The 23,517-nt window shown below is 54.4% G+C and overlaps 1 protein-coding gene across 3 annotated transcripts; it reads left to right on the top strand.

Moving 5' to 3' along the window:
• The first annotated feature begins 282 nt into the window (after positions 1-282).
• Positions 283-22,851, top strand: ART1 (ADP-ribosyltransferase 1). Of its 3 annotated transcripts, none has more exons than XM_078390568.1 (7): positions 283-460; positions 888-961; positions 1,421-1,518; positions 14,445-14,522; positions 14,956-15,697; positions 17,538-17,576; positions 17,757-22,851. In XM_078390568.1, exons 3-7 carry the CDS (start codon positions 1,510-1,512, stop codon positions 17,855-17,857), a joined length of 969 nt encoding a protein of 322 aa, XP_078246694.1. In that variant the 5' UTR covers positions 283-460; positions 888-961; positions 1,421-1,509; the 3' UTR covers positions 17,858-22,851. The 3 variants fall into 3 exon arrangements, with proteins under 3 accessions (XP_078246694.1, XP_072849463.2, XP_020647588.3); XM_072993362.2 differs by lacking the exons at positions 14,445-14,522; positions 14,956-15,697; positions 17,538-17,576; positions 17,757-22,851 and adding exons at positions 4,175-4,252; positions 5,045-5,462; positions 5,997-6,323; positions 7,654-9,149 and having other exon boundaries at positions 318-460; XM_020791929.3 differs by lacking the exons at positions 283-460; positions 888-961; positions 1,421-1,518 and adding an exon at positions 12,451-13,453.
• Positions 22,852-23,517: the final 666 nt, after the last annotated feature.

The following is a 23,517-nucleotide window of genomic DNA, read 5'->3' on the forward strand; positions in this document are numbered from 1 at the left end:
GGTACAATTAAAAATGTACTATATTTGTATATTTTTACCGAGCCAAAAAGAAACTGTCTAACTCAAAACTGTGGTTTAAAACACAAGCAATTGGTTTCAAGGCTTTTCTCGGTGCCAAAAGATCCAGCGCACAAGGGCTTTGGACTGCAGGGATGAGTAAACGGCTTACATCCATGCAACTGGAGTTTACTTCATGACAAGAGACAGTGTTCCTGAAAGGCCCTTGTGCAGGGCGGCTGGTTATAAATAGCCAAGTCCCGGTTCGGACTGGGCAGGCAAGGGGGTTCCCGTGGTTTCTATAAAAAGCAAGCCCTCTTCCTCGTCACCTGTCATGTCAACAACATCTTGTGACAGAGCGAGGCTGTCCAGACCCAAGAGGCGGCTGGAGGAAGCCAGACGGGCCAAGAAGCCGCCAGCAGCTCCAACCACCTTCTGCCCGATGGCGGTGAGAGAGAGCCAGGTAAGGAGCGCAGGTTTCTTGCACCCAGTTTTCAGAACACTTGGATCTCTAACGCCTTCCTCTCGATTAGCCTTGCAGTGGCTCCAGGCTCATTTGGAGCAGATGGTGGTCGATGAAGGACCTGGTCACAGACCCTCTCCTACCAATAATGCTCTTATACTTTGCCACTTGTGTCAATGATCCTTTTCTCACTTTGTTAGACCCAAAGGCTGTTTCTTTGAAGTTATTTATAGCCTGATTGTCTCAGAGCCCAGACACACGGGCACAGAGTTATGATATATGCTTCTCTAATAGGACTGTTTGGCATTGGGGGGGGGGGGGTTGAAGGGTGCTAGGACTAATTCCTGGTTTTTACCTGTCTCTAATACATTAATCAATCAGCCAGAGACAGAGAGATCCAATAGATACTGTATTTGTTTATTTTTAGCTGAAAGCAAGCAAATAGGCCCAAACGTCACACACAGAAAACATGCGGAGAAGAAGCAGGCCCCAGATACAAAGGTACTGTATACATTTTTATAAGTTCGACCTCCAACGAGGGAGGTCCAGAAAAGGCCTCCTCCTCTTGTGTTTCTAACAAAAAAAGGATCCTTCCTGCCCCTTGAAGAGCCGGACTGTATCCTTCTGGCCCAGGGCGAGGGCACGCAACCTTTCGGCGGATGATTTTGGGACCTTTTGAGACTTTCCAAGCACCCGCACCCGCTGGAAAGCAGCAAATTTCACAGGGTGGGGCAGGCCCTCTTGTTCTTGGCCTAGCGGGTAGAAGGGGCTACAGAAGGGTCTGTTGGGGTGCGCGGCGAGGGGCGAGAGGCTTCTCCTGTCCCGGCAGCGAAGCACCCCCTCCTAGCCGTTTCAGCTGTCAATTTAAGCCCTTCCCCGACGGTCCGTAGACGTGTAGGGAAAGCGAAACTATTTCCCCTCGCTCTTTCTTTCTTTTTCTCGTTTCCTCCTTTGTCTCAGTGAGGGTCCAACCCTTGGAGAAGACCAGGCGCCCTTGGGTCACGGAGAGCCCCGCCAACGCAGCAGGCACCGGAGGATTTGCTCCGCTTATGAAACGGGTGAATTCAAAGGGGTGTTTTCCTTCGTCTACACGAGGCAGTGGCGGAATCGACTCTGTCCCGGGCATTTGGCTTGCAAAGCGCCCTCCCTCCTGCCTGGAGGCGTCTGATGCTTTGTTGCTGGAAGGATGGGAAAGTCCCCCCCCCCCCCAAAGATGCTGATGATGGAGAGGAAGAGCGGAAAGAGAGGGAGTGCGGGGTGGGTGGGTGATGAAAGAGAGCGAAGACAGTGGTGTGTGTGTCAGAGAGACGGAGGTCAAAAACGGCCACCACAGCACTGGGGGGGGGGGGAGAGACAGAGAGAGAGGAACGGTGTGGCAGGGGGAACACGACGACACACGGGCGGGCACCCCGGGCGCAAAACTTTTAGGGGGCGCAGAGGGCCGGCGCCCTCCAGCCGGCGAAAATTGCAAACCCCCCCCACTAGGCCTGCGTAGCAAGGAAGGCGGCGGCGGCGGCGGCGGAGGCAGCTATGGGGCAGCCTTGCGCTCCCCCCGCAGCTGGGCGAGCGGGGCTTCGAGCCAGCGACGGGCCGACGGAGGGCGGGGCGCTTCTCGGCGAGCAGGCTTGCGAAGCCCCGGGAGCGTCCCTTTTCTGGACTACCCGGGGGGTGTGGGTGCTGGGAGTCGTCGTCCCCCCCCACCCGAAATAGCTGTGCCTGGCTGCGGGGTAGGGCAGAAGGGCACAGACGGGCGGCAGGAGCTGCACCTGCTGGGTTGCCGCCTGTCCGGGCCGTGCCTTTTCTCCGGGCCGAGGGGGGCTCCAGCAGCCCCCCCCCCCCGCTGGTTCCGTGGCAGGTGCAACAGGTCAGGCAGGGCGCCCCGCGGGGCTAAAGCTGCACCACTTCGTGGACCCCGGGGGGGTCTGTGCCAGGGGGAGGCGGTCGGGCCTTTCCTCGACGCCCGACGCCCTCCTCGAAGCGCGGGCCCTGCGGCAGGGGGGTTCTTGGCAAACTGCGTTGCCAAGTTCGGCGGCGGCGGCGGCGGCGGCGGCGGCGGGCAGGGCCCCTGTGGCCTTCATTTCGAAGCCGGGGGGGGGAGCGGGAGGAGAGGGCTTCCCGCCGGCGCCTGGGCCCCCGGTGCGCCCCCGCTGGAGGCTGAGGGGCCGGGGCCTCCAAACAAGCCAGCCACGGGGTTTCTAACAAGGCAGCAACCAGAACCCGGGGCGCGGGGGGGGGGGAAGGGTGGTGGTTGCAAAATGTCCGGTTGCAAAATGATGGGGAGCCACCACCCCCGTCCACCCCGGGCCCGGGTCCCAGGCGTCTCCTCCTGCCCGGAGGCCTCCCCATCCCGGGCAGGCGGCGGCGGCGGCGGCGATGTCCGTCGAGTTCCACAGAGTAGTCCGGGAAAGCGGAGGCCAAACCCTGGCGGGAGGGGAAACGGAGCCCCCCGTTCGGCCGGGGCCCCCCTCCCCGAAGCAAGGTCCCCGCGGGCCTGAGCTCTGAGGGGGACGTGGGGGAGGGGGAGCCAAGGCGGGCGCGCGCCCCACCCGTCGCTCAACCCGCCGGTGCAACCTGCAGCCGGGGGGCCCCGGGGAAGGGCAGGGAGGAGGCCCGCCGCGGGCCCCGTCCAGGCGTCAGGGACCGGGTCGGGGTCGGGGTCGGGGCGTGCGCACGCGTGCCCCTCGACGGGGAGGGGAAGGGGGCAGCGGCGGGGCTCCCTGTCGGAGCTGGGGTGGCCCTCCAAGAAGGGCCCCAAAAGAAGCGGGACGGGTTGGGGGCTGTCTGGAAGGGCTGGGGGTCCGGTTGCCCCGCATCGGGCGCAAAGGGATTCCTCTCCAGTCCAGCCCGAGCCGGATCGTTCCCGCGCCGAGGCGGCTCTCCGAGGTCGCCCCTTCGAAGGAACGAGGGTCTCCGGAGAGAAATCGGGGCGGGGGGGGTCTTGCCGAGCCGGCGGACAGGTGGCCTTGGGCGCGTCCGCCGGTCCCACTTGGCGCCTGTGGCCCAACGGCGCGGGCCCCCCCCCGCCGCCCCCGGGGGGGGGGCGCCGATAAGGAGGAGCAAGAGAGAGGCTAAGGCCGGCGGGACTCCGCGACAGCCGGGCAGCCGCGCCTCCGACAGGCAGGCCGAAGGGCAAGGTCCCCGAAAGGGCGAACCCTGGACGCCTAAAGGGAGAGGGACGGTCCCGCGCCCCTGGCCTGTCCCAAAATAGGCCTTCCTCCGGGCTGGAGGAGCGAGCGAGTGTGCCAAGAGGGCGGTGGGCGCCCTGCCGCTGGGCTGGCACGGTGCCACCCCCGCTCCCAAAGGGGGGCCGAGGACTGGCTGGAAGTCCAAGCGGAGCCAAGGCAGGCCCCCAGGGACCCGAAACCCTGTCCACACGGAAGCCTGGACGGCTCCTAGGAGTGTCACCTTGTCCATTATCTGTCTCCCCACCAGGTATAAATATGAGGGTCGCATCCTCTTCCTCTTACATCGGAAGAAGGGGACCTGACCCAAGAAAGGTCACTTTAGAGAACAGCCGTGAGCCTTCGAGGTGCCACAGCAGCTGTTCCCCTCCTGGCTTGGCTTGGCTTTCTTTTGGCCAAATTAGCCTGAAGGAGAGCCTGCTCTGTGGATAAACCCCCAAATCGGTTTTTATAGTGTCAAGGCTCAGCAGTAAAACATATATGAATGTGGGGGGGGGGGAGAAAACTTTAACGGCTTGTCTTGTGCTTGAAGATGCAGGCAATGAAGAGGCCCCTCCTGGCGGCGCTCCTTCTGCTGTGCCTGATGGGCATCTTCCCAGCCGGCCCTCAGGTAGGAAGGGGGCGCAGGGGGAGGAGAGGAAGGCTGGAGGCTGGCAGGGAGGCCCCAGCGGCTTCCTCTGACAAGGGTGGGGCCCCCGCTCCTGCCGTGTCCTGCTCGGAGCTTGCAAAGGCTCCTCGCTGGGGTTTCCGCTCCCAGGGCCCTGTGCTGCCGGTGAGGCTGGAGAGGAGCCGGTCCTGGGGGTGGTCACACGGCCAAGCCCTGATCCTGCTTCTCCTGAGGGCTCTCCTGAGGCTTCCAGGAAGAGCCAGCAGCTGGGCTGGCCAACCACCTCCTCCCTGCCCCACTGTATTCTAAGCACTGGTCCTGATCCAAGACAATCTCACCTGGAAGGTGGGTCCCGTCCAGCCTTCACGATGAGTAGCCCTCAATTTCCAAGGTCTTTGTCCTGGCGAGGACAGGCCATCGCGTTGCTTCTGGCCCAGGCTGACCCTCACAGGGACTTTGACAGACATGACAAGCGATTCGAGGAGTGGTTTGCCTTTGCCACACTCACCCCCACCGGAGAGAGTTTCCATGGCCTCGTTTCAGGGATTTGAACCCAGGTTTCCTGAGATCTGTGAGTGCCCCACTTGCTGGGCTGGGCAGCAGGACTTTGTGCATCCCTTGGTTGCAGCCCCCACCCCCCGTGGTCCCTGCCGCACACTTGTGCACAGAAGTGTACGTAAGCGTACCCTTGCAAACCTTGCTTGATTGTGCAATGCATGCCTGCGCTGCAGTTTGCAGGCCCCCCACCGCCCATCCATCAGCCTCCATCCCTTCTTTTCCTCTTTCCTGCTTCAGATCTCCAGTTTCCCGGTCCAGAGAAGGGACCTCTTGTCCATCAAAGAGTTCCCCCTTGACATGGCCCCGAACTCTTTCGATGACCAGTACAAGTGCTGCGTGGAGATGATGGAGGCTGAGGTGGAGGAGCTGAACCGCACGGAATTTGCCACCAACCGCGTCTACGCCGAGGCCTGGGAAAAGGCAGCCTCCAAGTGGCAGGAGAGAAAATCTTCCGTCATGGTGCCCGATGGGCTCAAGCCGGAGCACGCCATTGCGATCATGGCCTACACCCTGGCAGAGGAGAACTTATATAGGGACTTCAACAGGGCCGTGAGGGAAGCTGGGCGCACCAGAGACTCGTACCTCAACGACTTCCACTTCAAGACGTTTCACTTTCTCCTGACCAGAGCCCTCCTCCTCCTCGGGACCACCTCTGCTCCGTGTGACAAACCCAGACCTACTGGGATCTGCCACACTTTCACTAAGCTGCCACCAACCATTCCCTGTAAGAAGTCACACAGACCAGGGATGGATTTTTAAACAATAAAAAGAATAAGGTTTATTTTAAATACACACAGGGAAAAATAAACAATCAGGTGAATAGGATAAAGTAACGTGGCTTATTCTCACTCATACAAGCATACAGTTTGGTTCACCCAGAACCCTTAACTTGAAGCACAGACCCTGAACCTATCAGTTCTGGCTAACCAACAGACACCTGAACCTATCAGGTTGGTACTCTGACACACAGTAGTACCCTGTCAGACACACAGACTCCCACAACAGCTTCTTCTTCCCAGCTGCTGCTTCGTCACAACCCAGTGTCTCTCAGCATCTCTCCTACTTCACAGGCATCACATATTTATACAGTACAGCCCCTCCTCCTGATGTCCCGCCTTCCACTCCCCATAGGATGGAACTTTCCCTCCAAACCCATGACAGACAGGTAGCATCAGTGCTGTATGTAACACTCCGAGGTGCCAGAAAGTGTATCGGGGGGTCAGAAATATCCATTTCGTCCCCAAACACCTTGAGGACACCCGTTTTGGACAATTCACGTCCTCATCGCTGAAATATGAGATAGCCCAGGAGTTTGGCACAGACACCTCCTTCGCCATCGAGACCTGCCACGGGGTCAACATCGAGAACTTCTCTTTCTTCCCTGAGCAGAAGGAAGTTCTCATCCCTCCCTTTGAGAAGTTCAAGGTGGCCAATTTCACGAAGGCTCCGGAGATGACCTTCATACAGCTTGTCTCGGCGGGAAACTTCAGCCTCCACAATTGTGTGTTTGTGAAAGGTAACAGCAGCCAGAGCCCCCTAGATTTCTTCCCCTTGGGGAGCAGTGGGGTGGGAACTGGCCCCATAGGAATCTGCTGAGCTACAAGGGTCTCTGCAGATCCTTCGACATCCTTCAGACCATCGCAGGTACCCTGGCACGGGGAGGGGGGAAAATAGCCAAGGTGGTTCTGGGGACTCCTGCTTTATAGAGCGAGGAGGGGGGGAAATCGGCTCTGGGTTTTGGTTGGAAATTGACAGCAGCTCTCCAAGATGCTGAACCCATCTGTGGTGGTGGTGGTGGTGGGAGAGTACAGTTCAGGACTTCAGGTGGCTTCTGTCATGGGAAGACAGAAACCTGGACCGGAAGCGCTGCCTCCCCAGAAAAATGTCACCAGCCTTTTTCTGAGGCAGATCAAGGGAGCAAAACAAGCCCCATGTGGACAGCAAAGCAACACACCCAGCTCTTGACTCGGTGGGATCCTGAGGGGACACCAGAGAGCACTTTTCAAATCCTGGAAAGGTAGTGCTTCAATCATCCCAGAGCGCGCAGGACACATAATAATAATAATAATAATAATTTTATTATTATTTATTTGATTTATACCCCGCCTATCTGGACCGATGGACCAGTCTCCGGTTCCAAGAAGTCAGAATTAGGCTGAATATCCGGGAAAACGTCCTGTTAGAGCAGTACGACAATGGGACCCACGATCTCAGGGGGAGGTGGTGAGCGCTCCAGCGCTGGAGGCTTTCAAGAGAAAACTGGACAGTCCCCCCCCCCGGCAGATCTGCTTGGATTGGGATCCCTGCACTGCGCAGGGGGTTGGTCCTGATGGCCTCAGAGGCTCCTTCCAATTCCCTCCTTCTGGGATTCTGGGTGTCTGATTCCTCACCCCAAACGCCTCTTTGGTGAGAATGAAATGCTGGACATGGGTGGGATTGGGGGGGGGCTCGATCAGCTCCAGCCGGGCTCTTATTTGGCTTCTTTAGGGTTGGAAAAGTGTCCTGTATTTTTAAGCCCCCCCCCCCAACTCACGTCAAGCCAGAGGGACATTTCCAGGCTGCCTGTTATTCTGCGAGGCTCAGCCTCCGATCCAAAGCCACCCTGACAGAGTCTGCGTCAGAAGTAAGTTGGGCATCCGGAGTCCTGGGCAGCAGCCCTTGGACGATTTCTCTCCCCTTTCCCCAGGCGGGCACATGGCACTTTTCCAGACTACAGTTTCTGCATCCCTGGCCAGCCCAGCCATTGTGGCGCCCAGCAAATCACGCTTCTCAGCCGCGTTCTTTCCCCCCCTCTCATAATGCAAAATAACTTTTCTGAAACCCCTCTTTGCCTTTGACCTCCGCAGGGGCCGGTCCGAGCCATTTGTCGGCTACGAAACAGATGCCTTTCCTGCTCTGGGGAGCCTTCCTGGCCGTCATGGCCTTCAACAGTCCAGGAGCGCCCTGACCTCAGCTTCCAAAGCTCTCCTCCGGATGCTTCCCCCAGCTGTTGCTCCTGGAAAACATTAAAAAAAACAGCAGAAGTCTAGTGGGGGTGGGGGGCATTAAGAGGGAGTTGTAGTGCCACAAACATAACAAGACATTACACAACAAGAAGAAAAACAAAGAAACAAAAACAGATAACATAAAACTTCTAAACCATTGTACCAAAACCGTGGAAGGGCCCCTCACCACATCCAGACCATCGCCCTTTCTCTTCCCATCACAGAGTCCCCTTCTCCCTCCACATCTGTAGCGAGTCTTTCTCTTTATTAACACATAACCAGTAAATTCTCCCCAAATATCTGTAGAAATATGCCATTTGAACAATTCCTTCTTTGCTTTCATATTGCATGCTAGTTTCTCATTAATACCTGTGGCTCATACTTCTTTAAAACATTCTTTTAATTGAAAACCATACTGTATTTTCCCATACTTAGCTACCATTAATATTAGAGCTGTTCATAAATCTGAAGTTAATTCTTTAGTTAATTACACTCACATTGCTGCTTGTAAAAGAGAGATAAAAGAGCTCTTTTTGGACATACCCCTAAATTTCGCTTACTTCTTCTTTTTCTGCCCATAAGAACAAGTTGCCTGACTTTTAACACATGCTCCCATTCCCATCACATATGGCATCCAATGATTCATGTGCAGCCACAGAAGCTTTTGGGAGAAATGTCGCTTTAGAGGGATAACTTTTTCTCGCTGGGCGGCTTCCCTGTAGTTTGTCCTCAAGTTCCCTGAAACCCAGAGGATCCTCACCTCTCTCCGTGGCTCAGGCTGCCTGCAGAAGCCACTGTTGTCCTATCCCTTGCGTAGGGTCCCTACGGACATACCAGAAGACGGCCAAGGATTTTCAGAGTTGTGGGCGACAGACCAGAGCCTTTTATTCCAGAGCGCCTGCCTCTGAGCCCTCCAGGAACTGGTTTCAGCCGCTTGGCTGAAAGCACCCATTCGACAGCCATGGAATGTGACTTGCCTTGCTTGCAAATGTTCTTGCTTATGCTTTGATAGAATTGTGTTAATAACAATTTGGATTGTAGCAGAGTTTGTTTTTAAGAGCCTGAGTGAGAGTTGTCTAAGAAAATAGCCTTTTATTATAGAGAACTTGTTTTCTTGAATAAGCGTCACTTCTATGATGTCTAAACAGAAGCCCGTGTTTTAATAGAAGCAGAGTTTCTTTTCTAACATAGAAGCATTATTTACACATACGAATTAGAGAACTATGTAATAGAAGATTGTGATTTTGAAAGGAGATGTTCATGTAATTATTACATATATTCCAAGTACTGTATATTCTATATTTTTGGCTTTTAGTTACTTAGTTCCTTGCTTGCTAAATAAACCTTTGAAAGAAGAAGAGGATTCGATTTCGAACTTTTAAGACAAAAATATTATAAGACTGAATTCTTTCAACAGGATTTCCTCTGCGGTAATCTGGCGCAGTTTGTGACTTAATCCCCCAGCAATTTTGCTCAACTCCACAACCAGCTCTGACTCAAAGCTGGATTCTTGATCACAGTGAAATCTCCTAGGAAATCTGCAGTGACTTACAACAATTTCCCAGAGTTCACTATCGTGCTTGCCTTTTGGGCTCTAGTAGAGCAGGATAAGCTTGGACATACCTGGTGAAGTGGATCAGTGGCTTCCCAATTGTTTTTGATGCCTGTCGCATCAGGCTCAGGTGTCAGAAAGTCTATGCGAATTATTTCTAGCAGACCACACTGTTTTTAATATTAATATTAACTAATTCAGCCCCTTTTTTTCACTTTAGCTTTCCTTCATATACAATCAACCCTCGACTTACAAACGGCTCGAGTTACAAACATTTCGACTTACAAACCACTCTGATAGAAAAATATTGACTCGACTTGCACACTTAGATTCAAGTTACAAAAAAAAACGTGTTGGAGGTGGGGAAAGCATGAAATTTGAACTTTCAGTTAACCGTTGGCCAGTGAAGAGGGTGCTTATCTGCTTCCTTCTCTTCCCGGCGTTTTGAGAGTGGATTTGGAGACAGTCTTCAGACTGCCTGGTACTGCCTGGTACAGTGTGGTACGGATTGTATTTTTATTTTTTGGTGCTTTTTTAATTTTTGATTTTTGGATTTTTAAAAGATGTTCCCTCCCTCCTTTGCTGCCCCCCTTTTCCCCAAAAGGTGCTTGTATTGACTTGTCTTGATTGAAAAGGTGCTTTTCAAGGTGATCTGTTGTCTGAAAGGTGCTTGGTTTTCCCCAGAAGGTGCTCGTCTTGGCTGAAAATGTGCTTTTCAGGGTGTTCTATTGAAAAGGTGTCTGTTTCCTCCTTCTCTCCCTTTTTTCTTTCCTTTTTTTAAAACCTACTGGTAAGTCATCTTAGGTTAAAAGGACAAAAAGAAAAAAATCCTGCCCCTAGTGGTTCATTTCGTTTAGTTGTTTAGTTGTGTCCGACTCTTCGTGACCCCATGGACCAGAGCACGCCGGGCCCTCCTATCTTCTACTGCCTCCCAGAGTTGTGTCAAATTCATCTTGGTTGCTTCGCAGACACTGTCCAGCCATCTCATCCTCGGTCGTCCTTCTCCTCTTGCCTTCACACTTTCCTAACATCAGGTTTTTTTCCAAGGAGTCTTCTCTTCTCATGAGACGGCCAAAGGATTGGAGCCTCAGCTTCAGGATCTGTCCTTCCAGTGAGCACTCAGGGTTGATTTCCTTTAGAACTGATAGGTTTGTTCTCCTTGCAGTCCAGGGGATTCTCAAGAGCCTCCTCCAGCACCACAATTCAAAGGCATCCATTCTTCGGCGGTCTGCTTTCTTTATGGTCCAGCTCCCACTTCCATACATCACTACAGGAAAAACCATAGCTTTGACTATTTGGACTTTTGTTGGCAAGGTGATATCTCTGCTTTTTAAGATGCTGTCAAGATTTGTCATCGCTTTCCTCCCAAGAAGCAGGCGTCTTTTAATTTCGTGGCTGCTGTCTCCATCTGCAGTGATCATGGAGCCCAGGAAAATAAAATCTGTCACTTCCTCCATATCATCCCCTTCTATTTCCCAGGAGGTTATGGGACCAGTGGCCATGATCTTAGTTTTTTTGATGTTGAGTTTCAGACCATTTTTTGCACCCTCCTCTTTCACCCTCATTAAGAGGTTCTTTAATTCCTCCTCACTTTCTGCCATCAGAGTGGTATCATCTGCATATCTGAGGTTGTTGATATTTCTTCCGGCAATCTTAATTCCGGCTTGGGATTCATCCAGTCCAGCCTTCCGCATGATGTATTCTGCATACAAGTTAAATAAGCTGGGGGACAATATACAGCCTTGTCGTACTCCTTTCCCGATTTTCAACCAATCCGTTGTTCCATATCCAGTTCTAACTGTTGCTTCCTGTCCCACATATAGGTTTCTCAGGAGATAGACAAGGTGGTCAGGCACTCCCATTTCTTTAAGAACTTACCATAGTTTGCTGTGGTCAACACAGTCAAAGGCTTTTGCATAGTCAATGAAGCAGAAGTAGATATTTTTCTGGAACTCTCTGGCTTTCTCCATAATCCAGCGCAAGTTAGCAATTTGGTCTCTAGTTCCTCTGCCCCTTTGGAATCCAGCTTGTACTTCTGGGAGTTCTCGATCCACATACTGCTGAAGCCTACCTTGTAGGATTCTGCCCCTAGTGGTAGGAACGGTTTAACCGGCTTTGCATTAGTTCCTATGGGAAATGCCACTCAACCTAAGAACCAAAAACAGCCGGAACAGATTAATTGGTTTTCAGTGCATTCCTATGGGAAATGCTGATTCGACTTACAAACTTTAAACAGCAGGAATGTAGCCAAGTCCAAATCTCAAGTCTTTGGTGCCAAAGTCCTCAGTCCAAGTTTCTCTTCAAAGCTTTCCCCCCCCCAAGAAAAAAGGGAGGGGTGGGTGGGTTTCGAGTCATGAGCCAAGGAACTGGAGAGAAAAAACCCGAGTCGAGTCACTGGGGCGACTTAAATCCGACTGGAGGGCGAGTTCCCCCCCCCCGTACTCAGACATTGCTCTGCCTCAGCCTCCTCACTGCACTGCCTGTCTTTCGAGTACAAGTTTCCATTTTGGGTGGGGGGGGCACGGGGGGGGGCGGAGGGGGGGAAGAGGCCTCGTTGTCTGAGTTTGCTGCCATCAAGACGGACTCCAGCGCCACATTTTCCCAATCCAAGCCGGCAGTGGAAATCTGTGGCTTCCCCAAAGTCAGTGGGTAGATGTGATGTTGGGTGGGGGGTGGGTGGGAGGAGGAAGACCCTGATGGCTGTTGTGAGTGCCACACGCTTCACAGTTCAGTCTGATATTTATTCCTCCAACCAGGTGACATTAGAACGACTGGCGAGGAAAGCCGGTGCCCGGGAGGGACAACGTGGCACCCCCTGGCTCAGTCAATGGCAGGCTTTGGCCCTCCGTGAGATGGACGGTTTGCAGGGCAACCCCTTTGGCCCTCTCTGTCTCTCCTGGAATCTAAACCGCCGCGGGCTCAAGGGACGTGTTTTATTCCATCCCTGGTTCATGAAGGCACAACTCTAAAAGGCACCTTATTTGTACATGTTTACTGAGCAAAAAAAAAGTCACCTAACCCAGAACTTGGTTTTTAAAGTAAGCAATTGATTTTTGAGGCCCTCGTCTGTGGTCATGGCTTTGTTTATATATTTAAAATATTTTTTTATCTTGCTTTTCTTCTTAAGAAGGAGCGAAGGTGGCTTACATCATTAAAATACAGTATTTGAGCTAACAACAGTGAGTATAGGATACGAAATGCATGCAGTTCAAAAAAACAAAAACAAAACATGAGCCACACCAAAAAACATGTTCAAAGCAGTAAAGCGCAACAATCTATTCAAACCCCATCTCCTCCGCCCCCCCCCCCAGTCACTGAGACAAAGCCTGCCTGAAGAGAAAGCTCTTGGCCTGCTTGCAGAAGGACAGCAAAAATGGGGCCAGCCTGGCCTCCTGTGGGAGGGAGTTCCAGAGTCTCTGGGAGCAGCCACAGGGCAGAAGACTGTCTCCTGTATCCCCATCAGAGGCACCTGTGAATGTGGCGGGACCGAGAGGAAGTCCTCTCCTGGTGATCTTAATACTAGAGTACTTCTGTACTGATGTGTTCTCAGAGGCTGTCACGGCTGGGATCTGATGGCAGCTGTGGGTTTTTCGGGCTGTTTGATCATGTAACGGAGGTCCTCTGAAGATGCCGGCCACAGAGACTAGCGAAACTTTTGGAAGAAAAACCTCCAGAAGACGGCCAAACAGCCCGGGAAACCCACAAGAACCATATTTTCGTAATACTCCAGGGGTTGGGTATTTCTCTGTGGTCAGAGGTCAGTACCAAAAGATCCAGCGCACAAGGGCTTTGGACTGCAGGGATGAGTAAACGGCTTACATCCATGCAACTGGAGTTTACTTCATGACAAGAGACAGCGTTCCTGAAAGGCCCTTGTGCAGGGCGGCTGGTTATAAATAGCCAAGCCCTGGTTCGGACTGGGCAGGCAAGGGGGTTCCCGTGGTTTCTATAAAAAGCAAGCCCTCTTCCTCGTCACCTGTCATGTCAACAACATCTTGTGACAGAGCGAGGCTGTCCAGACCCAAGAGGCGGCTGGAGGAAGCCAGACGGGCCAAGAAGCCGCCAGCAGCTCCAACCACCTTCTGCCCGATGGCGGTGAGAGAGAGCCAGGTAAGGAGCGCAGGTTTCTTGCACCCAGTTTTCAGAACACTTGGATCTCTAACGCCTTCCTCTCGATTAGCCTTGCAGTGGCTCCAGGCTCATTTGGAGCAGATGGTGGTCGATGAAGGACCTGGTCACAGACCCTCTCCTACCAATAATGCTCCTCCGAGGAGGAAAGACTGAAAGAACTGGGCCTCTAGCCTCAAGGCTAGAGCAAAGAAGACGGAGGGGAGAGAGGAGAGCACTTTCCAAATCCTTGGAAGGCTTTCCTACAGAGGAGGAGGAGCAGGATCTCTTCTCGATCATCCCAGAGGGCAGGACATAAAATAATGGGCTCCATGTTTGAGAAAGCCAGATTTCAGTTGAATATCAGGAAAAACGTCTTAACTCTTAGAGCAGTATGACAATGGAACCCATAACCTTGGGAGGTGGTGAGTGCTCGAATTTTGGGGGCATTCAAGAGGAAAATAAACAATTTTATATCAGATCAGCTTTGATTTGTGTTCCTGCATTGAGCATGGGGGTTGGAGTTGATGGCCTTAGAAGCCCTTTCCGATTGCGTCTATAGTTTGGCGCTTGTCTCAATAATACTTTTGCTACTTTGTAGACTCTAAGACTGATAACTGAAATTATTTACAGCTTAATAGTCCTATTTCTTTACTAACAAACTACTCTCACCTTGTCCATTATCTGTCTCCCCACCTGGTTGTGGGGCCATGTATAAATACCACCGCCGCATAGCCTCCTTCTTACATCGGAAGAAGGGGACCTGACCCAAGAAAGCTCACTTTAGAGAACAGCCGTGAGCCTTCGAGGTGCCACAGCAGCTGTTCCCCTCCTGGCTTGGCTTGGCTTTCTTTTGGCCAAATTAGCCTGAAGGAGAGCCTGCTCTGTGTATAAACCCCCAGATCGGTTTTTATAGTGTCAAGGCTCAGGAGTAAAACATATATGAATGTGGGGGGGGGGGAGAAAACTTTAACGGCTTGTCTTGTGCTTGAAGATGCAGGCAATGAAGAGGCCCCTCCTGGCGGCGCTCCTTCTGCTGTGCCTGATGGGCATCTTCCCAGCCGGCCCTCAGGTAGGAAGGGGGCGCAGGGGGGAGGGGGAGGAGAGGGAGGCTGGCAGGGAGGCCCCAGCGGCTTCCTCTGACAAGGGTGGGGGCCCCGCTCCTGCCGTGTCCTGCTCGGAGCTTGCAAAGGCTCCTCGCTGGGGTTTCCGCTCCGAGGGCCCTGTGCTACCGGTGAGGCTGGAGAGGAGCCGGTCCTGGAGGTGGTCACACGGCCAAGCCCTGATCCTGCTTCTCCTGAGGGCTCTTCTGATGCTTCCAGGAAGACCCAGCAGCTGGGCTGCCTTTGCGCATCCCTCAGTTGCACCACACCCCCATGGCCCCGGCCGATCACCTGTGCACAGAAGCCTGCCTGGAGCCTCTTGCGAATCTTGCTTGATTGTTACATGCAGGCACTGCCTTGTCTACCATCCTCCATCCCTTCTTTCCCCCTTGCCTGCTTCAGGTCTCCAGTTTCCCGGTCCAGAGAAGGGACCTCTTCCCCGTCAAAGAGTCCCCCCTTGACATGGCCTTGACCTCTTTCGATGACCAGTACAAGGGCTGCGTGGAGATGATGGAGGCCGAGCTGGAGGAGCTGAACCGCACGGAGTTTGCCACCAACCGCGTCTACGCCGAGGCCTGGGAAGAAGCCGCCTCCCGGTGGGAGGAGAGAAAATCTTCCATCCTGGTGCCCCGCGGGCTCAAGCCGGAGCACGCCATTGCGATCATGGCCTACACCGTCCAAGGGGGATTCCACAGGGACTTCAACAGGGCCGTGAGGGAAGCCGGGCGCACCAGAGACACGTACCTCAACGGCTTCCACTTCAAGACGTTTCACTTTCTCCTGACCAGAGCCCTCCACCTGCTCGGGACCACCTCCACCCCGAGGTGCCAGAAGGTGTATCGGGGGGTCAGGAGCGTCCGCTTTGTCTCCGAACGTCTCAAGCACGTCCGTTTCGGACACTTCACGTCATCATCGCTGAAGAACCAGAGCGCCTTGCAGTTTGGCACGGACACCTTCTTCACCATCGAGACCTGCCACGGAGTTAACATCAAGAACTTCTCTTTCTTCCCCGGGGAGGAGGAAGTTCTCATCCCCCCCTTTGAGAAGTTCAAGGTGGCCAATTTCACGAAGGCTCCGGAGACGACCTTCATCCAGCTTGTCTCGGTGGAAGATTCCAGCCTCTATAACTGTGTGTTTGTGAAAGGTAACAGCAGCCAGAGCCCCCTAGATTTCTTCCCCTTGGGGAGCAGTGGGGTGGAAACTGGCCCCACAGGAATCTGCTGAGCTGCAAGGGTCTCTGCAGATCCTTCAACACCATTGAGCCCATTGCAGGTACCCTGGAGGCAGGCGCGGGCAGAACAAAATAGCCAAGGTGGTTCTGGGGACTCCTGGTATATAGAGCGGGGGGATCCGCTCTGGGTTTTGGTAGGAAACTGATAGCAGCTCTCCAAGATGCTGAACCATTCATTGGAGGAGGGGCAGAGGAGAGTACAATTCAGATAAAAACCTAGACTGGATTCAGTGGTCGATTCCCAAATGTCACTAACATTTGGTGGAATAGTAAGGGTGGCCAGCATCTGGCGCAAGGCAAGTCTTGCGCCTCCTCGAGGTTGCCACGCGAAGTGGCCGGGGAGGAGGCTTGTCCTCCCACTTTGTTTACACTGGAGGAGGGAGGCCAGGCTGCTCTGGACCATCTCTTCCCAGGAGGTGAGTTTGGGGAATTGGGGAGAGCGAATTGGAGCCACAGCGGGAAGAGGGGAGGCAGGACGGGTGCGCTTCCTCACCCCCTGTGGACTCTGGCTCTCCCGATGGCTCCGTGGCAGTGCCGAAAGTTGGCACCCCTAAGAATTTTGCACCCGGGGCACCTGCCGGGATGGACCCGCCTGGACTGCCCCCCCTGCGCCAGCCGTTGTCACGGAGAGGTCAAGGGAGCACAACCAGCTGTGGGTGGAGAGCAGAAGAGAACCCACCCAGAGAGTATGAGGGGAAATTGTTTCTAGTCAGAAAAATGGAGATCTCTGAGGGAGTGGCGGAGAGCAGCGCTCTGTCTAGTGCGTCTCAGGGGAAATGGGGCCTTTGGGGAAGGAGCCCAGCCGGGTGGGAGAAGGCCTGAGGTCCTGGCCTGGGAGAAATGGGGCGGGGGAACTGGGGGGACCTCCGTGCCTTGGCCTCCTCCTCTCCCCCCTCCCCTTCTGTGGTGCCTGACATGGACGAACCGCTGTGAACCATACCGGGTGGACGTCTGCCCGTGAGGCAGTTCTGTGCACCATTGCTCAGACATCAGACCTGCCTTTCGGCACACCTCACTCAACAAGCAATAAATAGGTGAGTGGTAGGACTCTGGTATCACAGCAGCAGCAACACGCGCTGGGCACACGGTGCCTGGCGAATCCCCTGGACCAAAAGGCAACAGGGAGGGCCAGCCTTGGTGGCTTTCATAGGGACCGAGCCAGTTCTGGGAGACTGGGGTCGTCCGCGGCCGGTGGCCAGGCTGGCTAAATATCAACCCCACCCTCGCCCTCGCCCCATCCCTGGGTCAGAGGCTCTGATCCAACTCTGTAGAGAGACAGAAGGTGCGAACCCCCAGCTCAAGTTCTGTCCTTGGGCTTCCAGGAGGGAACGGATGGGCCTCTTTGGTGAGAATGAAATGCTGGACATGGATGGGGGGGGGCGGCTCGATCAGCTCCAGCAGGGCTCTTATTTGGCTTCTTTGGGGTTGGAAAAGCGTCCTGCATTTTTAAGCCCCCCCCCCAACTCACGTCAAGCCAGAGGGACATTTCCAGGCTGCCTGTTATTCTGCGAGGCTCAGCCTCCGATCCAAAGCCACCCTGACAGAGTCTGCGTCAGAAGTAAGTTGGGCATCCGGAGTCCTGTGCAAGAGCCCTCGGACGATTTCTCTCCCCTGTCCCCAGGCGGGCACGTGGGATGATGCCCAGACCATGCTGTCCCTCCCAGCTAGTCATGATGACTGGAACATGGGGGCTGGGAGGGGGGAGCAGAAAGGGAAGACTGGCTCCTGACGGTTTTTTCTTTTGTCTTTGCAGAGAAAAGGTGCAAGACTCAACGATGCAAATTCACTACAGGTGAAACATTTACTCTTATTAATCATCTCTCCGCCCCGCCCCACCCAAGCTTCAAATAATTCACTTTCCCAGACTACAGTTTCTGATCCCACCCATCATGCTTCTCAGCTGTGCTCTTTTCTCCCCTTCTTGTAATGCAAAATAACTTTTCTGAAACCCGTTTGCCTTTGACCTCCGCAGGGGCCGGTCCGAGCCATTTGTCGGCTACGAAACAGACTCCTTTCCTGCTCTGGGGAGCCCTCCTGGCGGTGGTGGCCTTCAGCTCCCCAGGAGGGCCCTGACCTCCGCTCCCCAAGCTCCACCGCTGAGATGGGGTTAAGAGGAAGCCTCGGCACTGCCCTGAGATAACACCGGCCAAGGAGGCATTCTCTGCCCCAAAGCAGGCATCCGGGGGCAGCCTCACGGCCTGTTTTTCTTACCCATTTGCTGTTCAGTAGGAACTTAGGTGAGCGCATGTGGCTGTCTCTGTCTGTCTGTCTGTCTGTCTGTCTGTCTGTCTGTCTGTCCAGGAGCGGCACTCAGAGGATCTACTGATGAGGAAGGGAGAAAAAGGCAAAGAGAGCACTCGGCTGGCATTTTATGAAACAAAGGTTTTTGAGACCACAAAGTGCAAAGCGGCAAAATATGTCATCATGCAACGCTTGACAACCGTCCCGTTCATAGGACGGAAAGCCCTCATCCACCCCAAGCAGACACCTTGTTTTCTTCTTAGAGATTTTAATTACAAGGGAAGGAACGAGGCACAAAGGCAGAGAAATGAAAATGAGACTCCGAAGAAGAAACCTGCAAAAGTCTGAGGTGCGTGGCTGATTTTAAATCACAGCGCAGGACCCTATCGAGACCGAATGAGCCTTCCTTCGTTTCAAGGCCAGCACCAGCAGCTCTTCGTTTCTTCCAGGATTTTGGACCTGCAAGAGGAAGACGGCAGCTTTGGGGAAACCCGGCACCAAGCGACAACGGAAAAGGGAGTGAAAGAAAGCTGGACAGCCGCTCTTGCCTGGAAAAAGCCCAGACCAAAGCAGGGAGGCTGTGGAAGTCGTTGGACACTTCCCAGCGTCAGCCACCAACTCGATGTGGGCCAAGAGGCTCAACGTGGGCCTGGCGAAGGGAAGGGGGTTGCTTCCAGTGGGCTCAGGGTCCCACCTGGTGCCTGCCTGCCTGGCGCTGTCCTTGCCATTGCAAGAGCTGTTTTTCTGCAGTTCAGCCCTGCCCCTGGGTCCAGCCGGGTTCCTTGATGCCCCTCCGTTCTGCCTCAAGGGGTTCGTGGCCCCTGCGTCTCAAGGGATGGGTCCCCCTCCCTCCCCTTCTGCATGGCCACCTTCTGGGACCTTTCTATGGGTCCCCAGAACCTTGCGTGCCTCCCTTGGCAGGGAATCGAGGGGTTGACTTTTTGTGCTGACTGTCCTGCTAACAACACTGTGAGGACACCTCTGTTTCCAGCAGACGTCGAACTTGTCTCCTGCGTCATGCCTTCAACATTATTATTTTTTGAACGGCTATTTAGGGTTTGTGCTTTGTAAATATATTACTGATTTTAAATGGTCGTCCACCATGCCTGGTTTTGCTCCATAAACCTCCTTGAGCGCCTCCCTTTCTGCAGGTGGAAAAGTGGGATGGGACTCAGACCGAAGAAAGAGAAAGCCGGTTTCCCCATTCTTTTGCCTCCCCCCCCCAAAAAAAGGCCTGGCCAGTCAGGAGGGCTTCGCTGGGCAGAGATACCCACCGATGCTTGCATCTCGAAGGGGCCCCCATCTCCTCCCCGTTCTGAGGGCTGAAGCTTTGCACAAGAGAAGTCTCGTCTTTTTCTTCCAGGCGCCAAGAACAGGCACCCTCTCTCCCAGCCGATTTCCTTCTGCCTCTCTGCCTACTTAAAACCGCTGCCACTCCTGCCGAGAGCCAGCAGGTCCCACATTCAAAGGACTCCACTAAAAAGGGGAGCCATGAGGACACGGAGATGGACAGAAAGCCATTTCCTCTCCAGGGACGGGGAACTTGCGATTCGCAATTCGCGATTCACTCTTGAGTCTGACTTGCATTGCATCTGTGACTCAACTCGAACCCAACTCAGAGGGCTTGGTGGCAGGGAGGGCACTGCACCATCCACGCGTGAGCCAGTCATAAGAGAGAGATCTGGGAGTGGCAAGACATTCTGGTACAAGCAGGCATGTTTGACCATACCACAGACTCAGCAGAGGTTGGAACAAGCACTTCCCACCTCCCAGGGAAGCTCTAAAGAAGGCTCGCCACGGTCAAAAGCAGTTGAAATGGGACGTGTTCTGCGGGGGAGAAAAGCAGGAGCCGAAGGGGAAGCCCAAGGAATGACGCGACCAAGTGGAAAGGGGTTGGTTCCTCCAGGAGGCTTTAGAAAGGGGACAGACGAAGCCACTGAGGACACGGATCCTCCAGGATCGCACGCCGTCCCTGCAGGACCCAACGGCTGCATCAGAGCAAGCCTGGGTTCTCACTAGGCCCTGAGGCGAATGAGGGGAGGCTGCCCGACTCCGGGCGTACCACGAGAAGACGAAAAGGCAAGAATCCTGGGAGCCACGGATGGCGGCAAGAACAGAGGAAGAAGACCAGGCACGCGGGGGGGGGGGTTTCGCTCAGCGAGGGCTTTGAGTCTGCACGACCGGGTCGGGGCTGTGGTGCACACGGAGGTCACCCACTCATTCCTAAGGTCACCGTTCCATTGGAAGTGGTTGGACTTTGCGGAATGAATACAGGATTCCAAATACAGGATTGGGGGGTCCTTTTGGGGGGGGGGAGAGGCTTGAGGTGCAGAAGAGACTCTCCATGCCGGAAGGTCAGCGGCTGACTGGCTCGGCCTTGTTTTGGACCGGATCCTCTCCTGAGGAGCTCCTTCATGGGAACCTGTGGGTCGGTTGCTGAGAGGCAGGATGAATCCCTGCAGTAAGATGGGGCTCTTGATCAGCCCTGAGACGACCCCTGAGGAGCTTCACCCTGGCACTGAGCCCTACTTTGGAGGGTGTGTGTGTGTCCATCTCACTGTCTTCCCCATCCACACACCCCAAATCTGCTACCTGGAGAACTGCTCCCTCCTTAACAACCAGCTCCAGGGAGGGGTTGTGTCCAGCCGCTGGCTTTCCTTGCCCCTCTGCAGGCCCCACAGGGCAAGGACCCACAGAGAGAGTCCTTCCCATCGGTCGGCTGCTGAGAGGATCCCTGAGCTGGTTTTGGACACCGAAGGAGCCTCCTTGATGAAGAGGGGAGAGCATGGCGAGTAGACTCAGGTGTCTTCTCCCCCCCCCCCCCCGGGGCCAAGGCGTGCAGCCGACCAGTCCTTCCCTTCCAGAGGCATTGACGCACCGGAAGGTCGCCAAACCCACCCACTCCGTGGACATTGACACACACACACACACACACACCGGACGACGGCTGAAGTCGAGGAACCGTTTCTGTACCCATCTCAAGCTCTGACCCTTTCTGGTCAAAAACAGTCTGATTGGCTCGACCTTTTGAGTGGATGTTAAAATATTCCTCCTATTCCATGTGCCTTCGTGATCCTGAATTGTGCCACGCTCGGCTACGAGTGAGGAAAGAAAGAACGGTCTTTAGGAATACAGAAACATCCCCCCCTTTTTTCCCCTGCAGGGAATGGGGTGGGGCGTGCAGGGGGGTATGTGGCTCGCTGGCTTTGTGCCGATGGCCGGCTCATGGCCACGGCAAGTTGTGCAGGAGAGACTGACTGTCGTGTGACGCACCCCTGGCCAGCCGGCTGTTGAGGAGGTGGAGGTCAGGCAGGTGAGGAGCTGCCTCTGCCCTGCTCGGCCAAAGGCCTGGGGCTCCGGCTGCCCCCCCCCTTTGCCCTCCCGTTTGCCTCATCCCCCTGGGAAGCCTCTTTCTCTTTGCACTCCTCAAGGTCCTTGAGAACTGCCCTGTCACCTGCGATTAAGGCACGGTCTGTCGGTTGCAGCAGCCGAGCACAAAATAAGGAGGGAGGTGGCGCGCCCAGGATGGGGAAGGCGAGAGGAACGCCAAGGGGTAAACAAGGCCACTTCTCTGCCCGCGGAGGCCTTCCTGACCGCTCGGCCAGCTTTCGGCAACCAGGCCGGGGGCAGGATGGGCAGTCGAGTCCCACCCTCTGAAGGGCGCCGGAGCAGGGAAGGCTGGCTGGAAGAAAGCCGAGAAACAGACGACATCCGCTAAACGTGATTTGGGCACCGAGGCTGGCAGGAGGGAAGTGGGAAGGTGGTAGCCATGCATCCTAGGACAGGGGAAAGACCCAAGCCGCCCCTGCTCTTCTGGGCTACTCTCTTGACGTTCCTGCCGGACTTGGCGGTGCCTTGGGAGAGCCGCGAGGGCGTGTCGGAGCTGATGGGGTCTTCTCCAGCTTTCTGCCTGCCGCCTTCTTCCTGAGAGACAGTCCTGCAAGTCATGAACCACAAAAACCCTCCCCCTGCCACCCCAGACCTTCTGGGTGGCACTTGTGCCCATTCCAGCACCACGGCTTTCAAAGAATCTGGGATATTTGGGAAGGGCAAGAAAAATGGAAGCAGGGCGGAAATGTGCTGAATGGGGCCCAGAGGGTGAAGCCGACCCCGAGAGGCAGGCACAGGGTCTGGGTGGAGAGATCTCGCCTTGCCGCCTGTCGGGACTAGCTGGGGGGGCACACCAGCTTCCTCCAAGGGGTCCTCCTCCTAGGACTTTCCTCTTGACCGCCCTGGAGATTGGGAAAATGACATGCATTTGGGAGGAGAAGGCTGAGCACTTAAGTCTTTACCTTCAAACTTTATCCTGCAATTTCAAGGCGACACAAAACAACAACAGCACAAGCGGCCTAGATAGAAAGAAAACAATTGCACTCCATTTAAGTTCCCTGCTAAACCCTGAACTTAGCGGGAGACCCCTACCCACTCCCACCACCCCCACCCCAAAAAACATCCAGAGTTGACATGGTTGGAATTACTGCAACCTCATATGGTGCCTTGAGCCGGTCTGGCTGGGAGGGACCCTTTCGGACTGGGGTGACTGTCAATCAGTCCTGAAATAACCAGTTGCTCATTTCCTGCCCCTGATTTCAAAGAGAGCCACGCATCTCCACTTAATCGTCTTTCCCCCTCTCTTTTTAGTGTGCTGGCGGTTGGTGTTACGGAGTTAGCATTTAGTGTGCAGATATCAGAATGGTGTCTGCAAGAGTCTGCTGGAAGCAGACAGCAGTGAGTTTGTTATTGTAAACAGTCAATTTTGTGCACGATGCTGTTTTTGTTGAGCTATCCAACTGTGAGTAAATGAAGCCTTTTTATTCTTTCTCTTACCAATGTCTCAGAGTGACTTTTTGGAACTGCAAGTGCCAGTTGATGGGACAATAATGGGCAGTCTGCTCTGGAAAGAACTTGAGCTAATTCTGCTCTGCAAGTCCTTAGCACTTCTCCTCTGCAGCTAGAGGTTTTTGATTTGAAATTCAAAAGACATCTCTCTTACCTCAACATGTGGAGGCATTTCCTCTGAGTTCCCATACCATTTTTGTCCATATCTTTATTTTTTTACCATGGGACAAGGCCATTTATGTGTGATGAAACCTCACATTAATAAATTCCGCTTCTTTTAGAGTAAACCACCGAAGCCTCCAGGTGGCCACCAAAGGACAGCAAGTCTGGCCGGGTTCCTGTCCTTCCCACTGGGCTCCAGCCGTCTCCAAGGGCAAAGGGTTTCTCTGCCTTATCAGCTCCTTATCTGGAGGTGTCAGGCCTTGAACCCATGTCCTTCTGCAAGCAGAGTCCACACTTCTGCTGTGAGCTACGACTCCTCGCCCAGGTCCGTGGGGCTGCAGAGCAGAAATGCGTGAGCTGCTCAGGGGCAGTGGCAGGACCCGTCAACCACGTCACAGGGATGATTCCCCACATTTGATCTCCCTGCTCCTGGCGGACTTGAGGTTCTACTACAGCCTCTGTGTCCAACTCTGGTGCGGAGCGGGGCCTCC

The sequence above is a fragment of the Pogona vitticeps genome, chromosome 3 (genome assembly GCF_051106095.1).
Source record: "Pogona vitticeps strain Pit_001003342236 chromosome 3, PviZW2.1, whole genome shotgun sequence".
Classification (NCBI taxonomy): Eukaryota; Metazoa; Chordata; class Lepidosauria; order Squamata; family Agamidae; genus Pogona; species Pogona vitticeps.

Bases quoted from the DNA above. Each gene is read 5' to 3' on its own strand.
- ART1 (XM_020791929.3), top strand. From the start codon at position 13,325: ATGTCAACAACATCTTGTGACAGAGCGAGGCTGTCCAGACCCAAGAGG. The intron at 15,698-17,537 runs GTAACAGCAGCC...TTGTCTTTGCAG, and splicing joins TAACTGTGTGTTTGTGAAAG to AGAAAAGGTGCAAGACTCAA. The intron at 17,577-17,756 runs GTGAAACATTTA...TGACCTCCGCAG, and splicing joins ACGATGCAAATTCACTACAG to GGGCCGGTCCGAGCCATTTG.